The 25,000-nt window shown below is 46.3% G+C and overlaps 1 protein-coding gene across 1 annotated transcript in view; it reads right to left on the bottom strand.

Moving 5' to 3' along the window:
• Positions 1-14,855, bottom strand: part of PEX19 (peroxisomal biogenesis factor 19) — a 26,050-nt gene extending 11,195 nt beyond the window's left edge. The window contains exons 1-4 of the mRNA XM_078772769.1: positions 14,830-14,855; positions 14,293-14,432; positions 7,402-7,436; positions 2,118-2,291 (exon numbers count right to left, since the gene is read on the bottom strand). Of these exons, the coding sequence (XP_078628895.1) occupies positions 2,118-2,291; positions 7,402-7,436; positions 14,293-14,432; positions 14,830-14,855 (375 nt within the window). The remainder of the gene's footprint in view (positions 1-2,117; positions 2,292-7,401; positions 7,437-14,292; positions 14,433-14,829) is intronic.
• Between the last annotated feature and the right edge of the window lie 10,145 nt (positions 14,856-25,000).

Here is a 25,000-nt window from a genome sequence, read left to right as displayed (position 1 = left end):
GGCATGCACAAAGGATGGATGTGGGGGAAGGCATGCGCAGACTGACGGATGTGAGGGAAGGCATGCGCAGACTGACGGACGTGGGGGCAGGCATGCGCAGACTGACGGACGTGGGGATAGGCATGCGCAGACTGACGGACGTGGGGGCAGGCATGCGCAGACTGACGGACGTGGGGGCAGGCATGCGCAGACTGATGGACGTGGGGGCAGGCATGCGCAGACTGACGGACGTGGGGGCAGGCATGCGCAGACTGACGGACGTGGGGGCAGGCATGCGCAGACTGAATGACGTGGGGGCAGGCATGCGCAGACTAACGGACATGGGGGCAGGCATGCGCAGACTGACGGACGTGGCGGCAGGCATGCGCAGACTGACGGACGTGCGGGCAGGCATGCGCAGACTGATGGACGTGGGGGCAGGCATGCGCAGACTGACGGACGTGGGGGCAGGCATGCGCAGACTGACGGACGTGGGGGCAGGCATGTGCAGACTGACGGACGTGCGGGCAGGCATGCGCAGACTGATGGACGTGGGGGCAGGCATGCGCAGACTGACGGACGTGGGTGCAGGCATGCGCAGACTAACGGACGTGGGGGCAGGTATGCGCAGACTGATGGACGTGGGGGCAGGCATGCGCAGACTGACGGACGTGGGGGCAGGCATGCGCAGACTGACGGACGTGGGGGCAGGCATGCGCAGACTGACGGACATGGGGGCAGGCATGCGCAGACTGATGGACGTGGGGGCAGGCATGCGCAGACTGACGGACGTGGGGGCAGGCATGCGCAGACTGAAGGACGTGGGGGCAGGCATGCGCAGACTAACGGACGTGGGGGCAGGCATGCGCAGACTAACGGACGTGGGGGCAGGCATGCGCAGACTGACGGACGTGGCGGCAGGCATGCGCAGACTGACGGACGTGCGGGCAGGCATGCGCAGACTGATGGACGTGGGGGCAGGCATGCGCAGACTGACGGACGTGGGGGCAGGCATGTGCAGACTGACGGACGTGCGGGCAGGCATGCGCAGACTGATGGACGTGGGGGCAGGCATGCGCAGACTGATGGATGTGGGGGCAGGCATGCGCAGACTGATGGTTGTGGGGGCAGGCATGCGCAGACTGATGGATGTGGGGGCAGGCATGCGCAGACTGATGGATGTGGGGGCAGGCATGCACAGACTGATGGATGTGGGGGCAGGCATACGCAGACTGATGGATGTGGGGGCAGGCATGCGCAGACTGATGGTTGTGGGGGCAGGCATGCGCAGACTGATGGTTGTGGGGGCAGGCATGCGCAGACTGATGGATGTGGGGGCAGGCATGCGCAGACTGATGGATGTGGGGGCAGGCATGCACAGACTGATGGATGTGGGGGCAGGCATACGCAGACTGATGGATGTGGGGGCAGGCATGCGCAGACTGATGGTTGTGGGGGCAGGCATGCGCAGACTGATGGTTGTGGGGGCAGGCATGCACAGACTGATGGATGTGGGGGCAGGCATGCGCAGACTGATGGATGTGGGGGCAGGCATGCACAGACTGATGGATGTGGGGGCAGGCATACGCAGACTGATGGATGTGGGGGCAGGCATGCGCAGACTGATGGTTGTGGGGGCAGGCATGCGCAGACTGATGGTTGTGGGGGCAGGCATGCGCAGACTGATGGATGTGGGGGCAGGCATGCGCAGACTGATGGATGTGGGGGCAGGCATGCGCAGACTGATGGATGTGGGGGCAGGCATACGCAGAGTGATGGATGTGGGGGGCAGGCATGTGCAGACTGATGGATGTGGGGGTAGGCATGCGCAGACTGATGGATGTGGGGGCAGGCATGCGCAGACTGATGGATGTGGGGGCAGGCATGCGCAGAGTGATGGATGTGAGGGCAGGCATGTGTAGACTGATGGATGTGGGGGCAGGCATGCGCAGACTGATGGATGTGGGGGCAGGCATGCGCAGACTGATGGATGTGGGGGCAGGCAAGTGCAGACTGATGGATGTGGGGGCAGGCATGCACAGACTGATGGACATGAGTGAGCACAGACTTCATCTCCTGCAATCCACTACCCGCCACCATGAATCACAAGATTGTTTTTGTCTAGTGCTGCGGTTCACCCGTTCCACAAGTCTCTGGAGCTCTGGTCGCAGGAGTTCTGGGCTCAACAAGTTGTCCAGTAATCGCTCCAATGCTGGTGCAATGGTGGCCTCGTCAGCAGGTTGCACCCCAAGCAAGCCTTGCTCAGATCCTTCAGTCAATCCCAGAGCTGCCAAGGTCTCCACAATATCTGCCTAGGATGAGTCAGAGATCAAACAGAGTCTGCAAAACTAACAAATAGCTGTATAGAAAGATCCAATTTTAAGCAGATTACGCGATACAGTAATAATTACCACACAACAATAACTAATCCTTTCACTCTGTGACACACATCGGGCGGCCGAGGCAGTTTCCTTTGGCTAAGGAGTACAATCCTGGACAGGTTGCCACTCCGACGCAGGACACTCGAATGGCTCATCACCCAGTAAGCTGCGACTCATTTTGCCAACCTCAGAAGGGGCAGGCATGACATGACATGCAGGCCACCTGGTCAACCCACCTGGTGTTATTTCAACGGCACAAGAGGGGCTCAAACTAAAGACGCTAAGATCTTAAGCCAGCCACCTTAACCGTTAAGCAAACACCAGGCATAATAATTATGACATATGCTGTTAATATTGGAGTATTAAGGAACATAATAATAAAACTAGATGGTATTCATAGAATACTTGCCCTGCGCAGAAAGGCCAACTCTGCACAGAAAGTCCGTCGCACCTGCGCAGTCAACTTGATGCGAGCCAACTCTTCTGTTTTTGAAGGTTTTTTTTGTTTGATTCAAAATGGCTGCCAGACCACGTGAGCGATGACATCATAAATTTACATTCTCTCATATAATTGATGCGTATATCACGCTCAATAAATTTCAAACTGATCAGACTTAAGTGTTGTCCCTGTCGAATTATGGTATCATAATTATGGCACCAATGAGGTCATCGTTAACAACACCTATTCCCCATATGGAGTTCTTTACAATGAGCCACGTTTCAATTTTTTCCATGGAGCAGTTTCGGAGATAGAGGTGCAAACTTTTTCCAAGATGGTGCCTGTACCACGTGACTTATGACGTCATAATTATCATTAAATAATTATACGGGTGGAGGCGCTCCTATGGTGAAAATGTGTCAATCTGACCAACGGTTGCCGAGAAAATGAATTTTGAAAATGCAGCCATGTACGCCACACACTCATTGTACGCAACCGAATGCCTAACCCTGTTTTCGCTTCGCGAGCACAGGATAAAAAAAAAGCAATGTGATCAATGGGAAGAACAACGCAGAAAGAGTACTGAAGGCAGCAGTGGTATTTTAAAGTAGCAATTGTATTCATAGCCTGCTGATATTTTAAAGCTCAATCTCATACAAATTATCTTCAAGTGCCCCAAAGAAGTAGGGTCTCAACAATAAATTTATGATATGTACGAGTACATCTAAAATATAGTTCAAATTATAACAGGAGATAAATAAAACTTCTTGCTAGCAAAGAGAAAACAAATCAAAATACCCTCAAAATAAAGTTTTAAAAATTATAACAAGATGATAACATTTTATAATGCTGAACAGTAAAAAAGCTCATTTTTAGTGTTCCTTCTTAATGTTTAAAGCTCAATCGACGTAATTATTGTCCTAACCTACAGGGGGGGACTGCATCGTCATTGTCATCTTCAGCAGTCAGATTCATCCTCACTGGAAGACCACAGCCCTAAAGAAGGCAGCCACTCTGTCAGGATTCCCCAGAGAGCAAGTAACGAAGAAATGTTAAATAGTTGTCTGTATTGTGCGGGTTGAGCGCAAGTTTTAATTAAAGGGTATGTAGTGTCAAGTTCAAGTGTCAGTGTCAATTAATTAATTTTAGTGTTCAATTAAAGGGTACAGAGTCAAGACAAACACAGAGTCAAGCCTGGTGTTGGCTTAGCGGCTAGGGTGCCAGCTTAGGATCCTAGGATCCTGGGTTCGAAATCCCGGTCGATCGCTGAATTAACGCCAGGGGGGTTGACTCAGCCTGTCATCCTTCTGAGGTCGGCTAATTGAGTACCAGTTCACTGGTAATTCCCTGTTTGTCGTAAAAAGGCGACAAACAGGGTTGGCGGCAGGAAGGGCATCCGGCCGTAAAACATTGCTTCAAAAAGGGGACCAACAACAACAAAACAACAACCACGGTGCCCGAAAAAGGCCAACCCCCGCTTTGCGGGGAAAATGGCCTCTAAAGGTTTTTTTTTTTTTTTAGTGTCAAGTTCAAGATGACAGGGCAGGCAGAACAGGTCTTGAGTTGCGTTGAGTGTGCCGACAGGTCTAAAGTGCAGGATGGTAACCGGACTGAAGTCAAGATAATGTTAACCTAGAGGAGCGTGGGAGAGTTTTTTCAGATGGATGGACCACGTGGTGTGGTTTGTTGCGAATTTTATTGTTGTGCTGTTGTTGCAAAGCGATTGTGGTGAATGCCATTATGAATGTTTTCCTGCGTGTGTTTAAAGATGGAGGTGGCATAATTTAAAATATATTTAAGCAAGTCGCCGGTGAGATGTTTTTGTCCGAGAGGGGGTGGGTAATTGGACAAGTGGTGACTTGGGGCTGTAGCATCGGAGTGGCATCAATGAAGTGCATGCCTCAGATATCAGGTGGTGTTGGAGGGGAGGTATTTTTATCCACGCGGTTTTTAAAAATAAAAACAAAACACGATTTTCACTATTGAGAGATCGGCCAAAAAGGATAAATAGCAAGATATTTCAAAAAGTTGTGGACGAATTGTGACAAAACTTGGTGGACAAGTTGGTTAGGTGAAAAGAACAAGCCGATTAGATTTTGGTTAAGGTCCGGATGCAGATCCGGCCTATCGGTGGGATACAAAAACTTTTCAGTCTGGTGGAGGTATGCGCTCTACCAAGTACTGTTCTAGATCTAATTGTTTGCTTAAGACAGGTGTGATTTTACAAAGTGTCCCTCTTGTGTGGATGAGGTGCTTGATTTCTGGGGTAAAGTTCAGGTTGAACTGTTTTATGCAACCTTGTGCTAGCTCGGACTGTTACTACAGAGGGTAAGGATGTTGTTAAAATGTTTGATTAGCTGCATCGAGTATGAAATTCTGAGATGGTAAAGTTGGATAACTTTCTGTTTCTCGAGTTAATAGAGTCCAGTTGGCCTTCCGGTAATTCATGAAAGTTCTACGTTTATGGGCTCCAGCTCTGCTTTTATGCAACTGATGCGTGACGAAAATAGACAGGTGATCACAAATTCATTTGTACGTGTTCCGGGTAGAAAATATGTCCAGTTCATGTGAGGTGAAGGTTATGTCTGGGGTTCGTGTTTGTTCATATTGTGGGAGTAGTCAGGTGGGTAGTTTGTGATCATGTATTGTTGCTAACTGTTGAAGGCGATTGTGAATTTGCTGTCCACGTTTGGTTTTATGCTTGGGATATCAATCGAGTGGGACGACGAGCATTGAAATGACCCCTAATACAAGGTTGGGTGTATTTGAAAGTGCTTGTAAATTTGGAGTTTAATCGGGTGGACATAAAATTACTGGTTGAATGTAGATTCTGATGTAATTGTAGGTTTTGCTGGCTGCTTTAATTACCTCCACCACCGAATGTGGATGGAGGTTATGTTTTCACCCCTGTCTGTTTGTGAACAGGACATCTCAAAAGGCTGTGGACGGATTCGGACGAAATTTGGTGGAGAGGTTGGGTATGTGACAAGGACGAAATTATTAGATTTTGGTGAAGATCCGAATCTGGATTTGAGAATTTTTAAAGTGATTCTTCACCATTGAGTGATAGGGCTAAAACTGGTATATAGCACGATATCTCAAAAAGTTATGGATGGATTCAGCCGAAACTTGGTGGACAGGTGTATGACAAGGACAAGGGGCCAGAGAAAGAAAAAAACCACCTTTAGAGGCCATTTTTCCCCGCAAGCGGGAGTTGGCCTTTTTCGGGAACCGTGGTTGTTGTTGTTTTTCGGTCCCCTTTTTTGAAGCAATGTTTTACGGCCGGATGCCCTTCCTGACGCCAACCCTTTTTGCCGCCTTTAACGACAAGCAGGGAATTACCAGTGAACTGGTACTCAATTAGCCGACCTCGGAAGGATGACAGGCTGAGTCAACCCCCCTGGCGTTAATTCAGCGATTGACCGGGATTCGAACCCAGGATCCTAGGATCCTAAGCCGGCACCCTAGCCGCTAGCCCAACACCAGGGATACACCAGGGACACAACACCAGGGCCAGAGAGATGTCCACAAATTCAATTTTGGTGAAAATCTGAATCTGGATGATTATTTTTGAATTTTTTGTAAATGATTCTTCATCATTGAGTGATCGGGCCAAAACGATATATAGCACGATATTTCAAAAACTTGTGGATGACTTATGACAAAACTTGGTTTATTGAGTTGGTTAGGTGACAAGAACAAGCCGATTAGATTTTGGTTCAGGTCCGGATCCAGATCTGACCTATCAGTGGGATACAACACGTAAACTGTTCAGCCTGGCGGAGGTATGCACTCTACCGATTGCCATTGTAGTTTTAATTGAATTTATTTTAGTGGTCGTGTCAGCCAGGGGCGTCAGTGCAAGTGCTGATTTAGTTCGAGTTGGTTTGGTGAAAGAAATGCCCTTATGTACAAGGGTGAGGAGGCATCCTCCCAGACCATGTGGTCTGTCTGTTCTAATTGAAGAGTAATTATAAAACTTGGGTGCTCTGGTGGTTGATGTGTGTTTGGTTTATTGAATTAAAGCTATGTGTATGTTGTGTCTGTACCGGAAGTGAGCCTCAGTCACGATACAATCTCCAGACTGAATTCATAATCAAATCCCAGTCGAATAACAACAGTGAGCATGTATTTCAACATCTTATAGATTGCTTTCATGAATGTTAACCGCCATATACAATACAGCAAAATAAATAGACAAATATCCCAGGAAAAGTATTGCAAAATGTATCGCATGCAAGAATAAAAATAGTTAAACTTGTATAATGAAGTCACCTGCCTTGTGCAGCCAATTCTTCCCACGTGGGACATTTTAAAAATAAGGTTGGCAAAAATCATTTTAACGAACACCGTTCATAACTTGCACTTGAGTTTGAGCACATCATAAGAAGCAAGTATGAAACACATTTCAATTACCTCTAAGGGCTTAGAGACAGAATTTTTGTTTGCCAGTGCAAGTTTGCAAAATCGCTTCATGACTTAAAGGACTATCCATAACATGAAAGGGATAACCACATAATACAGGTTTCACCACTCTTCCACCAGAAAGTTCCACTTCCCTACTTTCCCCAACCCAATGACAGCAGATGGTAAATATAGTACCGGGTAAGATTCCAAATCTTCCTCCCCTCGATCACCTGGAAAACAGAAAAGAGAAAAGTGATAATGGGTTCTGCTGTGAATACCACACCACATCAAACGAAATAAACATAGTACAGCAGACTCCCTTTAAAACAAACTATTTTATTGGAATGTTGTAAAGATTATTTCCCCCAATAAAATGTATTCACAATGTTTTTTTTTTTTTTTTTTGCTAATCATCTAGTCAAACTTTGTCTCCAACAGAGTTCATATCAAAGCAGGTCCATTGTACGAGGAAGATGACCAAGGAAAACATTTTCGCTTCAGTGTTGGATTGCTCATAACCAACGGATTACAATGCGGATACATTTGAGTAGATGCAAGTAGAATCGTTTAAACAATATTAAAACTATTTAATTTGGTGACATCCGTTGGTTAAGCATGCCTTCGAGGACAAGATAACGAAGATATGAATGATCACGTGGCTAAGAGCCGTTACCCATAGGAGTGCATTTGTACACACTGGGCCATATACATCAGGAATAAAATAAAATAAAATCACACCCAATAAGATGCCAATTTTTTTTCAAATATCATTGCATTGCCACTACAAAGGAAAATAAACTCACGTCAGGAGACGACGATGGTTCACGAGCGAGCGGTATTCAATGACAAAGGTCAAAACCGACATTGAAAATATATAAATAGGAATGTATTATCTGTTATGAGACTAGTTAGCTACACAATACCGAAAATTTGGTTCGATTCCGACATCTTTGAAAATTTGACCTTTGTGACCTTGAAATGTCAAAACGAAGGTTACTGACCTTGAAATTATAGAAAATAATGTATAATCAGTTATGAGGTTAGTTAGCTACACAATACTGAAAATTCGGTTCGATTGACAACTTTGAAAATTTGACCTTTGTGACCTTCAAAGGTCAAAGGTCGAAGATTCTGAAATTTGTTGGAAAACTTGCATTTCATGATGTATATGATAATATAAAAACATGTACGACATTTCACCCTATCAGGAAGCCAACAATGTAATAAAACCATCAAAAATCGACTTTTCTAAATTTCGTGACCTTGTGACCTTGACCTTGGGTGAAAATGAAAAATATAGATCCGTGGGGCTAGACACATGACATTGGCCTAACCAAATACCGAAACCCCTCTCCGATTCCACCAAACTCCTCGGAGAAGATGTAGCTTGACGAATACCCCCTAAAAAGACATCTTTTTTCGGGCACCCACAATGGGCGCAATACGCCCACTCGAGGCAGGACACAACTGGATCATGATATCAACCTCCCACCCAAGTTTCATCAAGATCGCATGATTTCATCGGGTAGTTATGCTGCAGACAGACAGACACACAGACACACCCTTGACTAATATCGTGGTCACTCTGATAACTCGTGAATCAATACTAACAGAAGGCCTGGCCTGCCATTCACTTATTATCTCTGCCACAAAAGGTGGACGGAGGTTATGTTTTCACCCCTGTCTGTCTGTGAACAAGATATGTAAAAGAAAGTTGTGGACGAATTTGATGGACAGGTTGGGTGTGCGACAAAGATTAATCGATTCGATTTTGGTGAAGATCCAGACATGAGAATCCAGATATGAGAAGAAAGTGGTCACTCTGTTTGATAACTCGTGAACCAATAATTTGTTATCGCATAAGCATTGGATTTGGGTGGGGCGAACAGGGAATTTGAAAGATCAAATGCTTGGGCCCTGTGCTTTTTCTGGTCTTTATCAATGATCTCTCCGACTCTCTGGAAAATCCTCTCTATCTCTTTGCTGATGACTCCACTCTCTGCCGCACCATTCCTCTTCCCTCAGATCGGCTGTCTGCAGCCTCCTCACTCTCTGAAGACCTGGACAAAATCACAGACTGGTCAAACAAGTGGAACATGTCTTTCAATCCTGACAAATCTCACACTCTTACTATGTCTCTCCGAAAAGATCGACTGGACAACCCTCCCATCCACTTTCTCAACAATCCTCTCCAAGAAGTTCTGTCGCTCAAGCTTTTGGGTCTCACTATCTGCCATGATCTTTCTTGGGAAAACCACATTTCCAAGCTGGCCTCCAAAGCCAGTCGCCGACTGGGCATCCTCCGTTGTGCGAAGTCCTTCCTCGGCACACCTGAGCTCCTCACCACATACAAGGCTTTCATCTGCAGCTCAATGGAATACTGTTCTCCCCTATGGGCCGGTGCTCCTGCCTCACACCCAGCTCGGCTTCACGCTGTTGAAACCAAAGCTTTCAGAATCATTGGAATCTCCCGTGATGAAGCTATCTCCGAGGGCCTTTCACTCACTCACCGCAGACAGGTAGGTGGTCTTTCTGTCTTCTACCGACTCCTCTCCGGCCTTGCTCCCCCAGCACTCTCTGTGCTTTGTCCCCCAAATATTCCTACAGGTCGCACAAGATCTGCCAGCAACCCTCTGATGGTTAAACTGCCGAAATCTCGGCTCTCTGCTCACCGTCACTCTTTCATTCCTCTTTTCTCCCGCCTCTGGAAAAAAACTCCCACACTCCGTTCAATCCCACTCCTCCCTCCAGGTCTTGAAAACAGCTGTTCACCACCATCTCTTATCTTTCCCCATCCAAAACCTTGATCTTTTCTACCCCCACTAATTCACCCCAGATCCACCTTGTTTGAAATTCCAACTTCTTTCCTGGAAGTCCTGGCAGTGTCCATACGTTTTATACCTCTCCCACCCCCCATTCCCAAGCCCCCCCCCCCAAAGCCCTCTCCCTCCCACAGATCTCTCGATGTCCCTGCTCTCAGATGTTGTGTTTGTGTTCCTCCCCCTCTCGCCCCATCTTGTCCACCGCTCCCCATGTTACATGTTTTATGTGTCGGTTTGTCTTTCTGTGTGATTAATGTTAGCTCTTTCACGAGCCTCGATCTTGTATACTAAACAAAAAAAAAGAAAAAAAAAGGGTAGACACACTTGCTCTGAGCTCTGTGAAAGGAACTGAGATTGCCTTTAATTGGATTTGCCTTCCATGAGGCAAAGGCAGGTTGCTTCAGGGCAACTGCCTCACCACAATATTCAGTGTACCATGGGGAGGGGGTGGAGGGAAGGGTTGGGGGAGGAAGGGTATGACAACTGAAGATGAGACAGGACAAATCTGTGTATGAGAGAGAGCAATTTTCTTTTGTAGAATTCCCAGGAGTTAATGTCAGACAGTAGAGATGGGAGACCAGTCCAGAAGTTTGATAGCTGCTTGAAGACCGTGCCAGGCATGTCGATGCCGAGGAGGCTCTCTGAGAATGGCCAGAGAGATGTCCATTTTAATAATGAAATGATCAAATGAACCGATGGGAGTAGAAGAAGAACAGCAGACATTTGCAGGGAGTTAGTCATAACCAAGTCTCGAAGAGAAGATGCTCTGTTGACTGAGATCCAGGTCGGGAAATTGACAGATTGTGTCAGTCCCAATGGGTCGCAGAAGTCCTTTGCTGAGGTGCCATGGCTGGTGAGAGAGGTACCCTCAACCAGCCAGCTGGCATGATGACAGTTGAAGTCGCCACATACAGTCACCTGAAAAAGTAAGTACACCCCATGCAAAGTTTTGACTTTTTCAACATATTTCAACATACAGCTATTTGATCTTCATTTCAACAATATTGATAGATAAAGGTGATATAATATAACAAATATCATGAAACATTTACATTTTGTAGTCCATTGTGGAATTTAAATAAACATAAATGCAAATTTCGCATGTGGAAAAAGTAAGTACACCCCTACATTTATCACGACTTCAAATACCTAAAATTATAATCAGGTGCATCAGCTCAGGTGCAAATGATTAGAACATCTTTAGAGAGGATCTTCGAGGAACCTGTCTTATTTTAACCTCAGACATTTCGTTTGGTTTGCTCTTTGTTGTTGAAGTGTGCGGCTTCACCATGCCTAGATCAAAAGAGCTCTCTGAGGCCTTCAGAAAGAAGGTTATAGATGCCTACGAGTCTGGGAAGGGAATTAAAAAGATCTCCAAACAATTTGAAATCAATAATTTGACTGTCCGGAAGATCATCTACAAGTGGAGAAGATTCCAAACAACTGCCAACTTGTTCAGGCCAGGCCGCCCCAGCAAGTTCAGCCTGAGAGCAGACCGCAAGATGCTGAAAGAAGTCTCTAAGAACCCCAGAATGTCATCACGGGACCTACAGGTAGCTCTTGCCACTGTTGATGTCAAAGTGCACGAGTCTACCATTAGAAAGAGGCTGCACAAATTTGATCTACATGGGAGGTGTGCCAGGAGGAAACCCTTGCTGTCCAGAAAGAACATCAGGGCAAGACTAAAGTTTGCCAATGAACACTGAGGCAAAGACCAGCACTTCTGGAACAATGTGCTCTGGACAGATGAGTCAAAGGTAGAGCTATTTGGCCACAGTACCAGAAGACATGTTTGGTGAAAACCAAAGACAGCATTTGACCACAAGATCCTGATACCAACTGTAAAGCCTGGTGGTGGAAATATTATGGTTTGGGGCAGCTTTGCTGCATCAGGGCCTGGGCAGCTCACCATCATATAATCCACTATGAATTCTTCATTGTACCAGAGGGTGCTTGAGGATAATGCGAGGCCATCTGTCAGAAGTTGAAGCTCAACCGAAGATGTACCTTGCAACATGACAAAGACCCTAAACATACCAGTAAATCCACCAAGGAATGGCTGAAAAGAAAGAAATGGAGGGTTCTGGAATGGCCAAGTCAAAGCCCGGATATAAATCCCATCGAGATGTTGTGGGGGGGTTTGAAACGAGCTGTGCATGCAAGAAACCCTTCAAACATCGCACAGCTGAAAGAATTCGGCATGGAGGAGTGGGCAAAAATTTATCCGAGTCGATGTCAGAGACTGGTAGACAGTTATATGAAACGCCTACTTGAGGTTGTTTCTGCCAAAGGGGGCAATACCACCTATTAGAGCCAAGGGTGTGCTTACTTTTTCCACATGCAAAATTTGCATTTATGTTTATTTAAATTATACAATGGACTACAAAATGTAAATGTTTCATGATATTTGTTATATTACATCACCTTTATCCATCAATATTGTTGAAATGTAGATCAAATAGCTGTATGTTGAAATATGTTGAAAAAGTCAAAACTTTACGTGGGGTGTACTTACTTTTTCACGTGACTGTATGAGGAAGAGAGAGAGTTGGGATGGGTGGATACAAGGTGGTCCATGTGACAGCGAGATGTAAATTGAGTCATCACTGCTTGGTGCACGATACAATACACATCGGAACAAAAGGTGGGATCAGAGGGGAAGCTGTAGCCAGAGGTACTCATGGGGTTTGGGAGGTTTGGGAGCAGTACATGGAGAGTGAGAAATAGTTTTTTTTTATGTACAGTGAAGCTCCGCCACCAGGACGAGGCTCAGGTCTATCATACCAAAGGAGGGAGTAACCAGGGAGAGATACTAAGGAGTCAAAGACAAGTTGAAGGAGGAAAGCTTCTGTTAAGCAGATCAAGTCTGGTTTGAGAGAAGCAACCTCTATGGAGATATCAGTCAGGTTTGAGTAAAGACCCTGGATGTTTGAGGTCCATGCCATTAAGGAAGAAGGAGGGGGGGGGGGGCATCAGGTACATGAGAGGGAAGAGTGGGGAAGGTGAATATGAGAGAGGAGGAAGTAGCGAGAGCAGTTGACAGTATGTCGGACATTGCAGAAGAGCAAGGAGAGACAGCAGGATGAGGAAAAGAGGGACAAAAGGCTCGGTGATGGTGGGATGGGGCACAGTGAGGAGTAATATGACTGAGGGTGGGGGAGGAGGCAGAGGGAAGAAGAAGATTGGAGAAGGTGGAGGAATGAGTTCGAAGAGAGGAATGGGGGGAGGGGGGGGAGAGAAGCTTTGTGGTTAAGTTAAGAGGCAACATTGAGGAGGAGGGGTGAGAAGGGAGATTTGAAGAAAAGGGGTGGGGAGGGGGGAGTTTTGAAAGGGAGGGGTGAGGGGGGAGTTTTGAAGGGGAGGTGCAGGGGAGGGTAGTGATGAAATGGAGGTAGGAGGAAGTAGAGTGAGTGGACATGGATTTGGACGCTGGTAAGATATAGGATTGGGAGGATACGGTCGAGTATAAGAAGAGGAAGGAATAGACAGGAAAAAAGGTTTGACATGGAAGATGTACAAAAGGAACGAGTAATGAAATATAAACATCCATTACAAACTGGGGTTCTTGAGATTTTCAAGTCAGAGATACGCTTGAAAACGTTCGATGAGGGGCGGCAGGGGCGGGGGAAGAGGGCTGGGTGGGGGGGGGGGGGGGGGGGGGAGTGTTGGGGGGAAGGGGTGTTTCAGGTTCGTCACTGAGCCTCAGGCAGCTTCCACTCCAGTTTGTTTGTATTAATATTCCCAGGGTTGCTTTTTAAGATTTATGTAAGGTTCTTCATCATCGGGTGTGTGTGTTTGAACATACATGGCTAACGCTAGCATGTATTAACAGGAAATGATAGAAAGCCGTGTCCTATCATCGGTGGATATTTCTAGTATTCCTTTATTCTAGTGAGTCAGATTTGCATTTAGGAACAGAACAATTATGGGTAACCATTCGGAAAATTGTCACTCTTTCGTCTAGATGCTGAAAATTATGTAAAAAGACTATTTGAATGACAGATTTTGTGCTCGCAATAACAAGTTACAAGTGCTCGTGAACAGAAGTGAGTCATTGGAAACGCACACACACATGCATGCAGATGCAGCACATGCGCAAAAGGCCTCGTTTAGCATTCATACATCATTTTGAAAGTCACATGTTGGTTCATCACGCTGCAACGCCACATTACAATTCAATACATTAGTGTTCTGATGTACTTGTTCTGCATGAAAAATTTGTAGCGTTCCTCCCTGAGCTTTCGATAATGCAGAAAAGAACTACCTGCACGATGGATCAGGTGACGTAGCTGATTCGCCAGTGCAGGATCATCTCCATGGAGATCCGAAATCACACGATCAAGCTCTGCCCCCACCTCCCCCCAATCCTGAAATCCGTTAAACAGAATGGTCAAACAAATAAAACTTGTACGAAATGCAATTACAAGGGTAACTTCAAGAAATCTCAAGCTCTTTCGAGTGCTCAAGTTTGGAAAGATAGCAGAAAAATTATAACTTTGTAACCTCCACCACCGAAGATGGACAGATGTTATGTTTTCACCCCTGTCTGTCTGTTTGTTTGTGAGCAGGATATCTGAAAAGTTATGGATGGATTCGGATGAAACTTGGGGGGCAGGTTGGGTGTGTGACAAGGAAGAATGAATTGGATTTTGATTCAGGTCCGGATTCAGATCCGACCTATCAGTGGGATACAAAAAGTAAACTGTTCAATCTGGTGGAGGTTTGCACTCTACCAAGTGCCATTCTAGTTGGTAAAGTATTCACCTCTACCATGGTCTAGTCTGGGTATAAATGCCATCACAATAGGATCAGATTGCACATTGTCATCCTGGTCAATTGTAGGCAAGCAGTTGCATGATGAAGTGGACCATTCTTTGGTGGACACGATGCTGGGTTTTTTTTTTGTTTGTTTGTTTTTTTTGTATACTGAATCGAGGCTCGTGAAAGAGCTAACATTTACTTCACAAACAAATCAACCAGACAAACAAAACATATAAAAAGAGGGAGCGGAAACCAAGATGGGGAGAGAAGGGGAAGCACACAAACACAACATTTGAGAGCAGGGAGATGTGTGGAAGGGAGAGGGCTTGGGGGGAGGAGGCGTGGGAAGGGGGGGGGGGGGGGTAGAGGGAGAAGTATAAAACACAAGGGCACCAAGAACTTCCAGGACAGAAGTTGGTATTTCAAAAAAGTGGAATTGGGGTGAAATTAGCAGGGGTAGAAAAGATCAAGGTTTTGGATGGGGGAAGATAAGAGATGGTGGTGAACAGCTGTTTTAAAGACCTGGAGGATGGAGTGGGATTGAAGAGAGTGAGGGAGTTTGTTCCAGAGGCGGGAGAAAAGAGGAATGAAGGAGTGACGGTGAGCAGAGAGTCTTGATTTTGGCAGTTTGACCATAAGAGGGTTGCAGGCAGATCTTGTGCGACCTGTAGGAATATTTGCGGGACAGAGTCCAGAGAGAGCTGGGGGGGGCAAGGCCAGAGAGGAGTCGGTAGAAGATGGAAAGACCACCAACCTGCCTGCGGTGAGTGAGTGAGAGGCCCTTGGAGTTAGCTTCATCGCGGGAGATTCCAATGATTCTGAATGCTTTGGTTTCAACAGCGTGAAGACGAGCTAGGTGTGAGGCAGGAGCACCAGCCCAGAGGGGAGAGCAGTATTCCATTGAGCTGCGGATGAAAGCCTTGTATGTGGTGAGGAGCTCAGGTGTGACAAGGAAGGACTTCGCACGACGGAGGATGCCCAGTCGGCGACTGGCTTTGGAGGCCAGATTTGAAATGTGGTTTTCCCAGGAAAGATCATGGCAGATAGTGAGACCCAAAAGCTTGAGTGACAGAACTTCTTGGAGAAGATTATTCAGAAAGTGGATGGGAGGGTTGTCCAGTCAGTCTTTTCGGAGAGACATCGTAAGAGTGTGAGATTTGTCAGGATTGAAAGACATGTTCCACTTGTTTGCCCAGTCTGTGATTTTGTCCAGGTCTGCAGAGAGTGAGGAGGCTGCAGACTGCCGATCTGAGGGATGAAGAATGGAGCGACAGAGAGTAGAGTCATCAGCAAAGAGATACAGAGAGATCATTGATGAAGACCAGAAAAAGCACAGGGCCCAGAACACTGCCTTGTGGAACTCCAGCCTGAACAGGAAGAGGAGATGAGAGAAACCCATTCAGGGCCACACGTTGACTACGACTAGAGAGGAAGTCCGCCAGCCATGCGTGGAGATTTCCATGGATATCAAAAGAGGAGAGTTTGGTGAGCAGAGCGGGGTGCCAGACCGTATCGAAGGCACGTGATATGTCAAGGGAGACTGCTCTAATTTCCTGTTTGGCATTGAGGACCTCCATCCATTGTTGAGAAAGCAGAAGCAGCATGTCCAGAGTAGAGTGTCCAGGTCTGAAACCAAATTGATGATCAGAGATAAAGCCATTGGAGAAGAGGAAAGATTTCATATCTGAAGCAATGATGGATTCCATGACTTTGCTGATAATTGGGAGAAGGCTGATTGGTCTGTAGTTGCTGGGATCTGTTTTTGCACCTTTTTTGTGCAAAGCGGTGATGTTGGCAGATTTCCAAGCAGATGGAAGAAGATGACCTTGAGCAAAAGAGAGGGTGAAGAGAACAGAGAGAGGGAGTGAAAGAGCGGAAGAACAGGATTTTAGGACCGGTGGGCTGATGCTGTCAGGTCCAGTTGCAGAATTTGAGTCGAGGGTTGACAGAAACTTTTCCACCTTGTCAGGAGGAAAGGACACAGAGTCCAGGAGCAGCTGGGTATGACTGGGTACGGTGGGTACAGAGAGGGATGGGTTTGGGACACAATATTTAGAGGCAAACACAGAGTTGAGGCATTCAGCTTTTTCACGTGCGGAGTCAGCCGTATGGCCATTTGAGGTGAGGGAGGGGATGGAGGGGGAACAAACACTAGAAACAGATTTGACCAGACGCCACCAGGATTTGGAAGAGGGAGACAGATAAGAGAGTTCGGTCCTGAGAACGGAGAGATATTGTTTCCTGGCTCTCCTGAGGGTGGACACACACTTGTTTCGGGCTTTGTGAAAGGAAATGAGATTTCCTTCCGTTGGATTTGCTTTCCAGGAGACGAAAGCAAGTTGTTTCTGGGCAATAGCCTCACCACAAGATTCCGTGTACCATGGACGGGAGGAAGGGTATGACGACAGAAGACGAGATGGGATAAATCTGTGCATGAGAGAGAGCAGTTTGCTTTGGAAGAATTCCCAGGAATAATTTATGTCAGAGGCAGTAGAGATCGGAGACCAGTCCAGATGATTGATGGCTGCTTGAAGACCATGCCAGTTGGCCTGAGTGAAATGCCAGACTCGTCGACGCTGAGGAGGCTCTCTGAGAATGGTCAGAGAGATGTCCACTTTAACAAGCACATGATCAGAAGAGCCGATTGGAGCAGAAGAAGAGCAGCAGACATTTTCAGGGAAGTTAGTCATAACCAAGTCCAGAAGAGAAGATGCTCCGTTGACTGAAATCCGGGTCGGGAAATTGATAGATTGTGTCAGTCCCAGTGAGTCACAGAAGTCCTTTGCTGAAGAGCCATGGCTGGTGAGAGAGGTACCCACACCCAGCCAACTGGCATGGTGACAGTTGAAATCACCACATTTGAGGAAGAGAGAGTTGGGATGGGCAGATAGAAGTTGGTCCATATTCTCAGACAGCGAGATGTAGATGGAGTCATCACTGTTTGGTGGACGGTACAACACACATATGAACAAAAGGTGGGAGCGAAGGGGAAGCCGTAGCCAAAGGTATTCCTGGGGGTGAGGTGGAGAGGGGGCAGTGCAGGGCGAGTGAGGAAGAGAGTTTTTTATAAAGATAGCAACCCCACCTCCAGGACGAGGCTCAGGTCTATCATACCGGAGGAGGGAGTAACCTGGGAGAGATACCAAGGAATCAGAGACATCATGAAGGAGGAAAGTTTCTGTTAAGCAGATCACGTCTGGTTTGTCAGAAGCAACCTGTATGGAGAGATCAGACAAGTTTGAGCGAAGGCCCCGGATGTTTGAGGTCCATACTGTTAAGGAAGAGGAAGGGGGAGCATCGGATACAGAACAGGGAGGGGGGGGGGGGAGCGGTAGGGTAAGATGTGGAAGAGGAGGAAGAGGTAGGGAGAGCTGTTGAAGGTGTGTCGGAGATTACAGAATAGCTTGGAGAAAGGGAAGCATGGGGCAGACAAAAGGTTTGATGGTGATTGGGAGAGGCGCAGTGAGGTGTTATTTGACGAGGGGGAAGAGCGAGGCAGAAGGTTGAGGGAGATGAAGGTGAAAGTTGGAAGGGGGAAGAAGCGGGGAGGACGCTTTGAGGGGGAGGGGTGAGAGGGGAGTCTAGGAGGGGAGGAGCGAGGGAGAGTCTCGGAGGGGAGGGGTGTGGGGGGAGATTTGAAAGGAATGGGTGATTGGGAAGATTTGGAGGGGAGGGGCAAGGGGGAAGATTTGAAAGAGATGGGTGATGGGGATGATTTGGAGGGGAGGGGCAAGGGGGTAGATTTAGAGGGGAGGGGTGATGGGAAATGGGATTTTGGGGTGATGGGATTTTGAAAAATGTACTATTAATGGGAAACGAACATTTATTGCAAAATGAGTTTCTTGAGACATTCGAGTCAAAAATACGTTTGAGGACGCTGGAGGGAGGATGGAGTGCTGGAGAGTTTAGGGAATGAATGAAAGATGCACTATAAGAGATGGAATTTTTTTTTGGAATGAATGGATTTGGTGAGCAAGTCGAAAGCATCCTTTTATAGAAGAAGAAGAAAAAGGTGTTATAGAATATGACAGAATACAGGTCTTCAGGGTTCAGATGAGACATTTTTTAACAACGTGATCACAAACAACGTGGTCGAAGAACGAACGAACAAATAAGAATGAATAAACGAATAAGAACAGAAGGAAATGTTTTTTGGTATTTTTTTTTTTTTTTTGAGATTTGAAAACAAGGAAGTATGGAATGAAAAGACCGTGAAAAACAGAGACCGGAAAATAATTGCAGCGCGATCAGAGAACCGCTGAGACAAAAACAAAGCCTCAAGCCAAGGTCGGACACGGTAGCCTAGTACTACACTTAGGCCTCAGAATACGCGATAAGAAAGATCGACGATTCTGTACACAGGTATGAAAAACCAACGCCAAGAATACTATTAAAGACACCCCAATAGGTACATACAAGACCAGTTTCGACAAAAACACAATTGTGAAAAGTTACTTCACTTCGAAAGCGAGCGCGCATGGACAGCTTTGAAGAGACGAGACCTCCAATCTTGTGCATGTGCATTCAACTTCAATGGATGGATGCCAGCAACTATTGTGGATTTTCGACCCAAGAGTTATTTTTTCTCGAAAATATCAGGACTTTGTGTGCTACTGCTTTGAACAAACTATAAATTCCAGTCCTAATCTACATGGACAGTGCTGTGTAGATAAAATAAAGAAATTGGTTGGCATAAAGAGCTTAGTTCATAATGTCTGTGTCACATCATGTCTGTGTCACAAGCGCAGCCAATTCTAAAGGGCATGCCTTCCCCCCTCTACCACAGTTTCAGAAGCACCACCCATCTACAAACAGTCGAGGCCAAAAATATTGGCACCCTTGCACTTTTTTCAAATAACTCACAATTTTCTTGAAAAATAAGTTGAAATTGACAAAAATATTTGGTCTCCACAATTCTTTATTAGGTTTACTCTCCATGAAATGGAGAGTAACCTATTATTACTGCTAGAGTTTTTCTTATTATTATATTATTACTAGGGCATGCCCGTACTATATATATAGGACGTGCCCGTAAGTGCGTGATGTTACCGTACAATGAATGTATCGTCCCGACGCCGCAGCTCGGATGGCGCTGCAGTTAATCGGGCCCCCAAATTCCTCATCGACGATAACTAAACAATATATTATATGAATCGCACCGTACATACCTCCTTCTAGATCTTGTTCTTGTCTTGATATACTCACTCAGGCTCACTCTATCACGACTGAGTCCTCCCAGCTCCTCCAAATGGCGCCCGCTAGCCGCTACGTAAGTCCGGAAGTGACGTCCTCATTTGACTGTCCGGAAGGTCGCAAATCGCAGTTACGATGAATCGCAAATTAGTTTTAATTAGTTTTAAAACATAGTTTAACGGCAACATAGTTTGCCGACGGGAAATAAATGAATACGCTCTCAAATGTGCCATCCGAGGCAGAGTCTGTTCGCCACGTTTGGCACACGTGATAGCTCGCTGCTCTCTGATTGGTTGAATCGTTTTTTGGACATAGCTCGGTAACTACTTCTGCGATTAATTTAAAACCTTGAAAAGGCACATCCTCGGGTCCCCAGCAATATACCTGGCAAGTTTCAAGTATATCGGACCGGTAGTTGTCGAGAAACAGCGGTCACAGACAAACATACAAACAAACATACACACAGAGATTAGTGGAATTATAGATAGATTATTATTATTAGGTTTACTCTCCATGAAATGGAGGAAACCTATTATTACTGCTAGAGTTTTTCTTATTATTCTTCCGCCCTATTTTGCACCTCCGAAAACTTCATAATTAATGTTCTCAGCAACGGCTGGTCGGATTGACAGGAAATTTTCATCAAATGATCGTCTCGGCTCCGAATTTTTTTTAATGCTAATTATGACGTCATAGGTCACGTGGTATGGGCGCCATCTTGTAAAACAAATTCAACTTTTCCCCTCTGTATCTCCGAAACGCCTCAATGGAAAAATTTGAGGAATGGCTCATTCTAAAGAACTCTTCAACGGGAACAAAAGACATGTGTATCGAGTATATTAAAAATGCTAACGTTAAGAGGTTAGAATTCGTCAAACAAAAAATTTTCTCCCCCGAAAATGGGATTTTTTCCCCAGATGCTTTGTTAAAAAAAAACTCAAAATGCAAAAATTTTCGAAGTCATACGTCACATGGTTCGGCCGCCATCTTGTTTTCCGTGAAAAAACACAAAAACCACTTTTTCTCCGCAACGACTGAACGGATCGAGCCCAAACTTGGCATGCATATTCGCATACCCATGACGAACAAAAAGGTCAGGGAGCACGACGTCATCCGACACATGGTTTCAGAGTTATGACGTTTTAAAGCTCAAACTAGAAATGGAATCACCTCCATAATTTGTGGAGATATCGAGTGGAATCTTTACACAAATGTTCCACATGGGGGTATGTTTCAACGTTACTCGAGACATTTTGATATGTCACATGGTTTGGCCGCAATAAATAATGGAAGTTAAATTTAAAAAAGCTTGTAACTCTTGAACCACTGCATGGATCGACTTGAATCTTTAATGCAATGTAGCTCTCATCAGGGGGAACAAGTGTGCAAAATTTCAAGATGATTGGATGTAGGGTCTCGAAGCTATAAGTCATTATTGTTGAAGGAAGAAGAAACACACCATTTTGTCCTTCCAGGCCACGTCTCCCAGTGCTATTGCCATTTTAAGTTTTAATTTCCTTTAAAAACCATTTTCTCTGCAATAATTGGACCGATTGAGATCAAATTTTCACCATAGGAGGGACTCTGTCTGTAGAATATTTTAATGGTAATTATGACGTCACAGGTCACGTGGTTCGGCCGCCATATTGTTTTCCGTGAAAACACGAAAACCCCTTTTTCTCTGCAACGGCTGAACAGATCGAGGCCAAACTTTGCAGGCATAATCACATACCCATGATGAACAAAAAAGTCAGCGAGCATGATGTCATGCGTCACATGGTTTCAGAGTTATGACGTTTTTAAGCATGAACCTTCAAAACCTAGCTCCTCCCTCATTTTTGATCCAATCGAGGAGAAACTTCACAGATCTGTTCAGCATGTCAGTCTCCTAAAATGTCATTTTAGAATTTGCAATAGGTCACGTGGTTTGGCAGATATCGTTAATTAAACGAAATTTTTTTTTTTTTAAATGGATATCTCTTGAATCGCTTTATTGATCGACGTGAAACTTCATACTATAGTAGAAGTCATGAAGAGTAACAAGTGTGCAAAATTTCAAGATGATTGGATGTACGGTCTGGAAACTAGAAGTTGTTATTGCCTGAAGAAGAACCACAACACTTTTTTTTTGACCAGGCCATGTGACATAACCACCTCACGAGCTAAGGGTAGCTCGAAATTAAATTGTCTTCGGATTTGGCAACAGATCTGGGCAAATTCTGATGAATTTTCGTAAAACTACACGATATTGTCATTTACATTGGAAAATAACATTGTAAAACTCTCCGCCGCCTCGGCTTATTTCTCGCTCTGAAGTTCATCCTGTCTTCAATTTTAAGGAGAAAGAGGTATCTGCAAGCAATGGTGACCTTTATTTGGTGGAAATCCGATTTAAAATGACGAAGTTATTCAAAATCGAACATTTTAAATTGGTCCCATTTCCAAAGTGATTCTTCCTCAGGTAAAATATCCATGCGTGCAGGCAGACCTTACGGCGTCAATTTGGCTCCGATTTCAATTGTCGTATTGCCTCGGATGAGTTAACAAAATACCACAACAAATTTGGTGACAATCATGAAAAATTTGACCAAGTTCGATCGACGGGATACTTCGTTCTTCCGCTGACATACGGCACGGGCCACGGATGACGTCATGCCACGGCATGACGTTCTTCGACGGGTGGCAGATACCGTTAATTAAACGAAAATATTTTTTTAAATGGATGGGGTGGGGGGATGTGTGTGTGTTTGTGTGGAGGGGTGTGCGTGTGGGGGGAGGGGTGTGGAGGTGTTTGTGTGTGGGTGTGTGTGTATATGTATGTGTGTGTGTGTGTGTGTGTGTGTGTGTGTGTGTGTGTGTGTGTGTGTGTCTGTGTGGATGTGTGTGTGTGTGGCTGTCTGTGTGTGTGTGTGTGTGTGTGTGTGGGTGGGGGGGGGGGGGGGGGGGAGGGGTGTGGGGGTGTTTGTGTGTGTGCATGTGTGTTAGGGTTGGGGGGGGGGGGGTGGGGGAATGTGTGTGTTAGGGGTGGGGGGATGTGTGTGTGTGTGTGTGTGTGTGTGTGTGTGTGTGTTGGGGGTGGGGGGATGTATGCGTGTGTGTTAGGGTGGGGGGGATGTGTGTGTGTGTGTGTGTGTGTGTGTGTGTGTGTGTGTGTGTGTGTGTGTGTGTGTGTGTGTTGGGGGTTGGGGGATGTGTGCATGTGTTTGTGTGTGTGTGTATGTGGGTGGGGGGTAGGGGGAATGTGTGTGTGTGTGGGGATGTGTGTGTGTGTGTGTGTGTGTGGGGGGGGGGGGGGGGGTGGGGTTGTGTGTCGGGGGATGTGTGTGGGGGATGTGTCTTGGGGGGTGGGGGGGGGGGGGGATGTGCATTTGTCTGGATATGTGTGTGCGTGTGGGGGGAGGGGTGTGCGCGTGTTTGTGTGTGTGGATATGTGTTGTGTGTGTGTGTGTGTGTGTGTGTGTGTGTGTGTGTGTGTGTGTGTGTGTGTGTGTGTGTGTGTGTGTGTGTGTGTGTGTTGGGGGTGGGGTGTGTGTGTGTGTGTGTGTAGGGGGGATGTGTGTGTGTGTGTGTGTGTGTGTGGGTGTGGGTGGAGGGATGTGTGTGTGTAGGTGGGGGGGGGGGGGGGGGGAGGGGTTGGTGTGTGTGTGTGTGTGTGTGTGTGTTTGGGGGGAGGGGTGTGGGTGGGGGTAGGGGGGATGTGTGTGTGTATGTGTGTGTGTGTGTGTGCATGTGTGTGTGTGTGGGGGGGATGGATGTGTGTGTGTGTGGGGGGGGGGGGGGAGGGATGTGTGTGTGTGTGGGGGGGGAGGGATGTGTGTGTGTGGGCGTGTGTGTGTGTGTGTGTTTTTGGAGGGGGGTGTGTGTGGGGGGAGGGGGTAGGGGGGATGTGTGTGTGTGTGTGTGTGTGTGTGTGTGTGTGTGTGTGTGTGTGTGTGTGTGTGTGTCGGGGTTGTATCCAAGGGGGTTGTGTCAAAGCATGTCCAATGAAAGTGGGGTTGTATGAAAAGTGGGGTTGTATCAAAAGTGGGGTTGTATCAAAAGTGGGGTTGTATCAAAAGTGGGTGCGAGTAAACCGGTCATCACGGCCAGCAGTTTTAAAGTGGCAGTTCTAGTTTGTTTTTGTTTTTTTGTTTTTTGTATACTGAATCGAGGCTTGTGAAAGAGCTAACTAACATTTACTTCACAAACAAATCAACAAACAAATCAATCAATAGTTTCACTGTTAATATTACAGAACCTTTGTTTTTGATTCAGAACTTGATATATCCTTTTAAATCAGAAAATAAAAAGAAATGGCATTGACAAAATTATTGACACCCGAGACTTAATATATGGCAGCACAGACTTTGGACAAAATAACTGTAGCACTTCCGATAGCCATGAATGAGCTTCCTACACTTCTCTACTCGCAGTTTGGCCCACTATTCTTGTGAGAACTGCTCCAGTTCCCCCAGATTTGAAGAGTGCCTTCACCCAACTGCTGTTTTCAGATCTTCCCACAGGTGTTCAATGGGATTTAGATCTGGACTCATTGGACTCATCTGAGGGCCTTTCTCTTTCTCACCACAGGCAGGTTGGTGGTCTTTCTGTCCTCTTACCGACTCCTCTCCGGCCTAGCTCCCCCAGCTCTGTCTGTGCTCTGTCCCCTAAATTTTCCTGCAGGACGCACATCTGCCAACAAACCTCTTCTGGTGAAACTGATAAAATCAAGACTCTCTGCTCACCTTCACTCTTTCATTCCTCTTTACTTCCGCCTCTGGAACAAACTCCCACACTCTCTTCAATCCCACTCCTCCTCCAGGTCTTTAAAACAGCTGTTCACCACCATCTCTTATCTTCCCCCATCCTAAACCTTGATCTTTTCAACCCACGTCAAAATACCCCAAATCCACCTCTTTCAATCTCCAACTTCTTTCCTGAAATTCCTAATAGTGTCAATTTGTTTTATACCATGTACCCCTTCCCTCCCTCCCTCCCCCACCAGCCCTCTTTCTTCCACAGATCTACTGACATCCCTG

This window comes from Myxine glutinosa, chromosome 1, assembly GCF_964187855.1.
Source record: "Myxine glutinosa chromosome 1, kmMyxGlut1.1, whole genome shotgun sequence".
NCBI classification, from domain to species: domain Eukaryota; kingdom Metazoa; phylum Chordata; class Myxini; order Myxiniformes; family Myxinidae; genus Myxine; species Myxine glutinosa.
This window is presented reverse-complemented; position numbering and strand designations above follow the sequence as displayed.